Source organism: Sminthopsis crassicaudata, chromosome 3, assembly GCF_048593235.1.
Source record: "Sminthopsis crassicaudata isolate SCR6 chromosome 3, ASM4859323v1, whole genome shotgun sequence".
Lineage (NCBI taxonomy): Eukaryota > Metazoa > Chordata > Mammalia > Dasyuromorphia > Dasyuridae > Sminthopsis > Sminthopsis crassicaudata.
In genome coordinates this window covers 649,826,089-649,835,039 of record NC_133619.1, presented here as the reverse complement: position 1 = coordinate 649,835,039, position 8,951 = coordinate 649,826,089, and the positions used below count along the sequence as shown (strand labels likewise).

At 60.4% G+C, this 8,951-nt stretch overlaps 2 protein-coding genes across 4 annotated transcripts; both read left to right on the top strand.

Annotated features, from left to right (window-relative positions):
* The first annotated feature begins 2,676 nt into the window (after positions 1-2,676).
* On the top strand, positions 2,677-4,521 carry LOC141560040 (leukocyte immunoglobulin-like receptor subfamily A member 6). Of its 2 annotated transcripts, XM_074297675.1 has the most exons (5): positions 2,677-2,946; positions 3,063-3,095; positions 3,355-3,651; positions 3,961-4,254; positions 4,356-4,521. In XM_074297675.1, exons 1-5 carry the CDS (start codon positions 2,913-2,915, stop codon positions 4,439-4,441), a joined length of 744 nt encoding a protein of 247 aa, XP_074153776.1. In that variant the 5' UTR covers positions 2,677-2,912; the 3' UTR covers positions 4,442-4,521. The 2 variants fall into 2 exon arrangements, with proteins under 2 accessions (XP_074153776.1, XP_074153777.1); XM_074297676.1 differs by lacking the exon at positions 3,063-3,095.
* Positions 4,522-7,024: 2,503 nt separating this feature from the next.
* Positions 7,025-8,425, top strand: LOC141560039 (natural cytotoxicity triggering receptor 1-like). Of its 2 annotated transcripts, none has more exons than XM_074297673.1 (4): positions 7,025-7,118; positions 7,239-7,529; positions 7,882-8,159; positions 8,253-8,425. In XM_074297673.1, exons 2-4 carry the CDS (start codon positions 7,298-7,300, stop codon positions 8,289-8,291), a joined length of 549 nt encoding a protein of 182 aa, XP_074153774.1. In that variant the 5' UTR covers positions 7,025-7,118; positions 7,239-7,297; the 3' UTR covers positions 8,292-8,425. The 2 variants fall into 2 exon arrangements, with proteins under 2 accessions (XP_074153774.1, XP_074153773.1); XM_074297672.1 differs by having other exon boundaries at positions 7,882-8,175.
* The last annotated feature ends 526 nt before the right edge of the window (positions 8,426-8,951 follow it).

The window sequence follows — 8,951 nt, the reverse complement described above, 5'->3', positions numbered from 1 at the left end:
TGCTATAGTTATAGTTATGGTCTTGTTTATGGTCAGAGCAATGGTCAATAGAATTGTTGATGCAACTCAACTAGGTCATACCTTGCTGTTTTCAGCCTGATTATATGTGATCATTGTATCCTAATGCTTGGGCAAATAAGTATTTAGCCTGGTCATCTGTCTGTTATTGGGTATTTGTGTTTTGTTTTTTTGAGATTTCTGATAAGAGGACAATTAACAGCGATTAACAGAGACCTAACCGCTATTAAGACTTGTGTCTACACCTGGTGCCTGTCCTGTAAAGCAGTCAGCTCTTCACATAGGAAGCTGCTGACTCTTCACATTTTGCAGCAGTCTGGTGGACCAGACTTTTTATCTCAGACTGTTCTAACCTTTATTTGTGAGATTCGTGTCAAATCACGGATATTGACTTGCTTCTGGGACCCAGATCAGCTTTGATCAGCTTTGATTGTCAGCATGGCACACCAACCATCTGCATGGACTGAGAGCCACCAACCATCTTCGCCAGGATGCAGTTTGGACTGAGAAGCTTTGTCCCCTCACACCTGATGGACTGAAATGGGGGACTTTGGATATGGTTGATGACTGACTGTTAGACCATGACTGGGTCATCTGTTACTGTGTGTTTACAATTTGGGATTTGTTAAATGTGTGTAACTATTACTGTTATGTTTGAGGGATTTTTAGGAAACACTAGTCTGTTATGTATAGGGATTTTGATTCACTCTTGGGATTTTTAATTGGGATGGTCATTTGATAATTCCTTTCCGTGAGGGAAAAAAAAAGAGGGAGAATGAGATAGAACACTGGGGAAACTAGTATATTTTTGCCTTAGGCACTTCTACCCCATCCTCTAAATCACTAGTCCAGATGCTTTAGCTTTGGAACCCCTTATTCTGTCAGAATTGCTCTGGCAGACTCAGTTCTTGGGATTAGGTTTTGTTTTGTTTTGTTTTGTTTTTTAAGAAACAACCAGAAATCAGACACCTGTCTTAGGACTGGCAGTCTCCCTGATCTGTTTTTCCAGTCCTGTAACCCCAGTTCCTTACTATTTCATCAGTCTCAAAGGACCTTGAAGTTTGCTATCAGGCATCTAAAAGTTTGGGGTTTGCCTGCCTTGATGGTCTAACTATGCACAAACTGCTCTGAAATCTGATCCTTCCTGCAGCCCTGTCTCTTCCTCTGGGTGAGGACAGGTGAAGCTACTCCAAGCCTCACGTTCTCCCCTGGAGAAGGTTGCCCCTCTGAATGGGCCTTGAGCCCTGCTGCTCTGTAAGCAGAGACTGAGTTAAATGCACAAATGACTGCAGACCACCTAATGCACAGTGAACTGTCCCTCTCAAACTGGATTCTCTGGCTGAGATGGGGCCCCAACTGCAGAGGACCTGACATGCTTGCAACAAGGTAGCCTTTGTACAGCTGTTAATTCTGGGGTTATCAGGGAGAGACCTGTCCTTGCATTTTTTTTCTTTTCTAGTTTTATTTTGGTTTATTCAGGAGAGAAAGAGTGTGTGGAATGTTGTGCCACAGTCTTCTTTAATTGTCCTGACTCAGTTTCCCTAAATTGATCTGACTCAGTTTCCTTAACTGTTATACTTTGAGAATTGTCCTGACTCAGTTTCCCTGAATTGATCTATCTCAGTTTCCTTAACTGTTCTGCCTCGATCCCCTTAGTTCCAAACCTCCCCTTTGGTTCATTGAAGACTGAGGGTCACTTGCTCTAAGTTATAAGTTGTTAATGTGAGACTCAAGATAAGGGAGACTTCAGACTTCCCGGCTCCTATCAGGATGTCCAGTGTCAGAACCAGATTGATAGTCTGTTCCCATTCTCAGTGTTCTGACCCTGCCCCTGCCTTGCTCTACCCCTGTAGCTGAGCCATGTGTGTATACATGTTATCGGGAACTCACATTCATCACTGGGTACTTTGAGATGAGAGTCCTGTCCAGTCAACCAAACTCCTAAAAGCCTGAGGCCCCTTGACCCAGGGGTGAGGGGGCCAGGCTTTTGTCCATTTCACTCCCCCATTTACCCTGGAGATGACCTGTTCCCCTATGGCCTCGGATGAGTCACAAGTCTGACCACAGAAATGGGGGAGTGAAATGGACAAAAGCCTGGCCCCCTCACCCCTGGGTCAAGGGGCCTCAGGCTTTTAGGAAAATGTTGCTTAAACTAAATAAGGAAGTGTTATGTTCAGACTGGGCCCCATCCCCCGGATTCATGAGACCCCAGATTTTCCGAGAAGTAGGTGTCTACATTGCAAGAAGGTTCTGCTGTGTGCTCACTCTGGTCCAGACACTTCCCCATTGAAAAAACTGTGTCAGCGATTCCCAAAATTTGTAACCTAGGCTGTACCCGGATGTGGCAAACGGCTTAAAAGGGGTACCTCACTAAAGGTTCGGGGCTGATCTCTGCTAGCCGGTCTAGTGGGGTCGGTCTCCCGCCGGCTAATAAACGATGCTTTAAATGGAATAATCTGGTCAGAGCTGTCTTGTGTCTGTCCATTTCAGCCCCGAAGAGCTCCTGGCCTTGTGGCTCCAACTGGCTCCCAATGAATGGAAACAGCAACTACTCCCAGTTTGGCTAGAAGCCCAGGAGGGCTCCCCCTCCCCCACTCCTAGGCCCCTCCCCCGTGCCAGGAGGCCCCGGGCCCAGTTCTAAAGCAGGGGGTCCTTCCCTCACCCAGAGGGGCCCACATGACTTCACCCCGGGAGATCACAGGGGTTACAGGGTATCCCACAGGGGCGGATCGGACCAATGAGAGCCAGGCGCACTCTGACACCGGGAGCTGGGCCCCCGGGGCGGGGTCACCACCACCTCCAGGTCACAGCCCAGCCACCCGACCTTGAACTCTCCCTCCTGGGAGGAGCCTGTCTCCCCTGCAACCTCGTGCCCAGAGCATCCTGGAGGCGGCATGGAGCCCAGACTTCTGCTCCTGCTCTGCCTTAGTAAGGGTCTGGGCCTGGGGTGTGGCTGGGAGGGGAGGGGGGGAGGAGGGGGGAAGGGAAGAGGGAGGGGAAGGGGAGGGGAGCCAGCCTCATGGGCTCTGCTGCCTCTCTCCCAGGGCTGGGCCTGAGCTTCGGGATCCAGGCTTTTTGTGAGTGCCCCCCCAGGCTGCAGGCATCGGGTGCCCGCTGTGTGCCCGGCGTGGGGCCCTGCCTCAGACTGCACCGAGGGGAGGAGGGAGAAACGGACGGGGGAGGGGATGTCCTGACAGGGAGGGGGAAGAAAGGCCTGGGATGGGGAAGGGAGCAGGGGAAAGGGCCCAGGAGGGAGGGGAGGGAGGGGGAGGGCCGGGAGGAGGGGCGGGGCAGGGGCGCCTGCCCCCCTCCACGGGTTCCCGCCTCCTCGTGCAGATTTCCGCACCCCCGGACCCGAGCTGAGGATCCGGCCCCACAACATCCTCCCTGTGGGCAGCCCCGTCACCATCAGCTGCTACACGCCCATGATCGCCGACTACTTCCGCCTGATCCGCATGGACTACTTAGAGGAGGATATTGGGGGAGAGGAGGTCCCGTCCATTTACCCGGGGCACGAGGTCCACATGTACCACCCGTCCATAAGGCCCGAGCACGGGGGCAGGTACCTCTGCCAGTACCGGGTCACGGACATCTGGTCCTTCCCCAGCCCCCACTTGGACCTTGTGATCTCAGGTGAGCCCCCCCAACGGGCCCATCCCCCACTCTGCTCCCTCCTCCCCCCATCTCCTCAGCTGCAGACTTCTGGAGGGCCGAGAGAAGTGGAGGCCCCGGCCCCTCCCCCCACGCACCTGCAGGGCAAGCACAGACAGTGCACACAGGTGGACCTGGCCAGTTCTGAGACTGCCCCCCCCAGGAACTCCCCCCCATCACCCGGCCCCGCCCCCCACCGGACCCTTCCCGCCCGCCCCACCCCCAGCCACAGGGCGCCAGGGAGAGAGGGGGAGGGGCAGGGCCTTGGCGGACCAGCTCCCCCTCCCTCAGGCTTCTACACCAGCCCCCGCCTGGTCATAACGCCCACCAAGGTCAAGGTGGGCGGCTCGGTGAACATCAAGTGCTACCCGGGCCGAGACGTGCTCATCATCTGGCTGGTGATCAAGGGGGTGTCGGACTTCCGGAGCTACGTGGCGTCGGGCATAGAGCTGATCCTGGACCGCAACGTGCACAACCTGGGCCCCGAGGACTCGGGGCAGTACACGTGCTACGGCTACAACGCCACCGACCAGCACCTGTGGTCCCTGCCCAGCAACGTGGTGACCATCACCGTGGGCGAGAATGGTGAGGGGGGGCGGGGGAGGGCGAGGCCCAGGGGGAGGGGTACGAGGGGGCTGGGGGAGCCCGGGGGCGCCCCGTCCCCACACCCCTCTCCCTTACCTCAGCGGCCGCGGCTCCCAGGACTGGTCGCTGGACCCAAGTCAGCCTCGCGCTCCTGGCGCTGCTTCTCCTGCAAAGCCGCTGGTCGTAGGGCTGCCCCGGCCTGGAAGGGCCTCAGCATGGACGCCTTCCCCACCCCCCACCCCCGCTGAATAAAGTGTCCCAAAGGTGCCCAGTGAGTGGTCTGTGTGTCCGGGAGCGCCCACCCGCCTGCGGCCTCTGCGTCCCCCACCGGGCAGCCCCCCCCAGGACCCTGGGGCCTTGCTCCCCTGTCTCACCTCCACCTCCATATTCCCCCCTCAGACTGTCCTCCGGGTGGCTCTAAGCAGGGCACAGGGCACGGCGCACCGTCCTCCCCCTCCCCCTTTCCTAGCCTCGGGGGTTCGGGTGGGCCTCCGTGGGTGGGCCCCCAGGGAGCCGGCACCGTCTTGGGGCAATGCCTCCAAGCAGGGCGGGCCCTCGGAGGCGCCCGGAGCCCTGCCCCCACCTCGGGTCACTGAGGTGCCCTGGGCTTCTTTCCCACCTACATGGGGCCGGGGCATGTGAAGGGGCTCGTTTCTGCACGATTTTTCCCCTTTTTTGTTGAGCTCTTTACAAAGCATGGGGGGGGGGGGGAACTTTCCCAACACTGGTCCCTGCACAACCTTCTGCTCCACGAATTCCCCTCCCCCCTCCCCCAGCTGGCAGGCAGGTCAGTCCATGGTAAATACGGTAGGTCCCATACACGGTCCATATACAGTTCTCTTGTGCAAGAAAACCCCATCAAGAAGGAAAAGAAAAACAAGGAAAACCCAATGCAGGCACATGAGGGAGACTGCCGTGTTCCCGCTGTTCCCACGTTCGCTCCCCGCGGGGAGAGGGCTCCCGTCACTGCGCAGGTGCAGCCGAGCCCGCATTGCAGAGAGCCAGGTCCCTCAGAGCCCGGGGCTTGCTTCTGGTTGTCGCCGGCACAGTCCCCTCCTGGCGCTGCCCATTTCCCTCAGCGTCAGTTCCTCCAGTGGCCATGCAGCCGTTCTCCAGCCGATGGGCATGGCTGGGCTTCCAGCTTCTGGCCACTGCAGAAGGGCTGCCCCGGGCGTTCCTGCACGGGCGGGTCCCTCCCCGTCCCCCTCCTGTTCCCTCTCCCCCTCCCTCTTCCCCCCTCCCCCCTGCTCCTCCCCCTGCTCCTCCCCCTCCCCTCCCTGAAGATCTCTTTGGGAAACAGCCCCGGTACAAACACTGCTGGCTCAAAGGGGACGCACCGTTTGATGACTGTTTGGGCACAGTTCCAGACTGCTCCAGAACCGCTGTATCCCCCCGCTCCGCCCACAATGCATCCGTGGCCCCGTTTTCCCACAGCCCCTCCAGCGTCGGTCACGGCATTTTCCTGTCCTCTTAGCCCACCTGACATTTCTGTCAGACTCTGAGTTCCCCGGCTGTTCTCTTCCCTTCCCCCTCCCCAAGACCACGAGCAAGCTGACCTAGGCCGTACTTGTACCGGCAGCTCGGACACATTTCCACGGAGAAAAAAAGCCACAAAACAAACAAAAAAGGGAAAGGAGAAAGATGCCAACGGCCTGTTTCCATCCCCGTGGAGCCTCCTCCCTCCCCCTCCGGGTGGGGATTTCCCTGCCACCTCCCGGGACTGTCTGGCCTCCCCGGTGTGGACCAGGGCCGGTCTGGCTGTTCGCGGGAAGGATGTTCTCCCGGGGCTGCTCTCCTCTCTCCCCGGCAGTCCCTGCAAGTCCAGGCTTTTCTGGAACCTGTCTGCTCCCGGAATATTCCATCACGCTCACACCCAGACACTTCTGGGGGCCCCAGCTGAGGGGCGCCACTCCTTCCCGATTCCTCGCCACCGACAGGAGCAGCTAGCACTGTTTGCCCGTGGGGGCCCCACCGCGGACCCAGAGGTGCTCCTGGCGTTGGAACAGAGCAGGACATTGGGTCCAGGCTGGCCAGAGGAGAGATGCCCATCTGGGGCACCCCCGAGACTGGGGGGGAGGGGCAGGGAGAGAGACGTTGGTCAGGCTGGCAGAATGGAAAGGGGGATGGGGGACCCCCGGCCCAGGCAGTGCCTCGGCAGTATGTCCGCGTCTCCACGTGAAGTCACCACAGCCCCCCTTTGGGGCTCAGTGGCGGGCAGCCCTCAGCAAGATGGGCTGGACAGAAGAGGAAAGAGGCTTGGCCCCGCCCTCCACGATTCTCCGCCCCTTCGAGAGCACTTGAACTCAGGTCCGCCTGGATCACGTGGCGCCGCTCGGGCCAATAGCAGAGCAGCTCGGGATTCTCCTCCAGTTCCACACACTCCTCGAGGGCTCGAGACCCTGGCACCGCACCATGTGCTTCCCCGGGCCCTTAGCGCTTTTTCTCGGTGATTGAGCCCGCCCCCACCCTCCTCCCACGTACAGGGGAGGGGCCGAGTGCGGGGCGGGAACCGGGAGGGGCAAACCTGGGGGTGGAGGAGGGGCAAGGGCTGTGGGGAAAGGGTGGGGGGAGGGGAGAACGGGGAGAGGTAGAGCAAAGGGGAGGGTGGGGAAAGAAGGGAGGGGCCAAGGTTGGTGGAGGGGTCGGCCTGGGCGTTAGGTCTGGGCTGAAGCATGGCGGTGGCCGGGCCGCCCCTCAAGGCGGGTTCTGGGCGGGGCAGCGGGGGGATAAAGAGGGAGAAGGGCAAGGGCTGGGGCGGGATCTGGGGTGGCCGGGCCACCCTTCGAGGTGAGTTCTGGGCGGGGCAGGCGTATTTCTTGCAGGACTGCAGGTGGTCTCCAGTAGAGTCGATGATGTAAGATACCGTAAGTGTCCCTCCCCCAGCCCGCCCCCTAATCTGCCCCGTCCCGATATCCCCAGGCGTGAAGGGGAGGGGGCGGGGCCGGGGGCGCCCGCCGGACTGTGGCCGCCCCCTCCCTCCGCAGAGCTGCTGCCGCCCCCCAAGTTGTCCTTGGAACCCGCCTTTCCGGCCAAGCTCGGGGACATGGTGATGTACCTGTGCGTGGGCTCCTACGGCTCGCAGAAGTACCGGCTGATCCAGGAGATCCACGGGCGGCTGCACACCGTGAAGAGGGTGGACCCCCTGTGGGACGGCCGCGGAGCCATGTTCAACCTGACCAACCTGGTGCCGGAGCAGGCCGGGCCCTACGTGTGCATATACGAGTTCGGGCGGCTCTACTCCAAGAACAGCGACAAGATCCCTCTGATCATAAGAGGTGAGAGGGGCGGGGCTCGGGCGGGGCTCGAGGGGGCGGGGCTCAGCGCCGGCTGGCTTCTTTCCTTTGGCCTGCCCGCTGCCCCGAGCCCGCTGCCCTGCGCCCGCTGTCCTGCGCCCTCTACCCTCCGCCCACTGCCCCGAGCCCGCTGCCCCGGGCCCGCTGTCCTGCGCCCTCTACCCTCCGCCCACTGCCCCCTGTCCTGCACCCACTACCCTCCTCCCGCTGCCCCTGCTGCCACATCATCTTCCCAGACAGCCCGGGTGGCCCAGAGGCCCAAATGTCTCCGGGGTCTCCTGGCTCCTTCCGCCGGGCCCTCCGGCCCCGGGCTGACTTCTGGCCCGTCCCGCAGACATCCTGGAGAGCCCCTTCCTGTGGGTCTTTCCGTCCAGCTCCGCGGTCCCGCGTCAAGCCATGTACTTCCACTGCAACTCCACCCTGAGCCTGGACAAGTACTACCTGTACCACGGGGCCATCGAAGCCAACAAGCCCTTCATCGAGCCCCTGAACGTGTCGGAGCACGAAGGCCTGTTCTTCTTCCGGGAGATACACAGGCACCAGCTGGGCCAGTACCTGTGCGTGGCCTACCACTCCCGCAACCCCTACCACCTGAGCAGCCTCAGCAACAAGGTGCTGATCACTGCCGGTGAGTGGCGGCCCGGGACCCCCCCCCCCAGCCCGGGCCGCAGGCCCCTCACGGGCTCCTCCTCTTTGTCTCCTCAGGAGCCCCCCCTTCCGCGCCTCCTGTCCGACCTCGTCTGATCCACGTGGCTCTGATCGTGGCTGCCCTCGGATGGCTGCTGGCCTAGGCCGGGCCGCAAGGGGGCCCCCCACGGCCTCCCTGGGATCCTCCCCCACCCCCATGAAAAGGAGAATAAAAAGCTGCTTATGCCTTCTTCGTGGCTTCCGTGTGGAGGGTCTGGGAAGGACAGAAAGCTCCTTTGTGGGTCTGGGGTCTCGGGGAGAACAAAGAAGAGGGGAAGCACCTTCGTCTCCCAGAATCCAGCTGTCCTTGCACTGGTCAGGACAGAGAAGGGCTTGTCCGGCCTCATTGGGAACAAGGCTCCCCTTTCTGTGTGGAGCGTTTCCTCTCCCAGCTCAGAAACCCCCAGCCAGGGAGAGGGCACCTGACGGAAACCCCCTTCCCCTTGACAAAGGAGGGGACAACCAGGGCCTTCTTCCCCCTCACTCCTTCCATGGCTCGCGTCTGGGAGCCGCTCCTTTCTGCCGGCCGCCGTGGGCCCCCCTCCCCCCCTCATGCCCCTCCTCTGAGCGGGCTAGGCCCAAGGGCGGGCAACCCCCGCCAAGCCCGTCCTGAGCAACCCCGGTTCTGATGCAGGCATCGGAGACAAAGGCGCTGCCCCAAACGCCGGGCAGAAGTTCATTTTAGATGAAAGTCGGGTCTCCTTGGGTGGTTTAGCA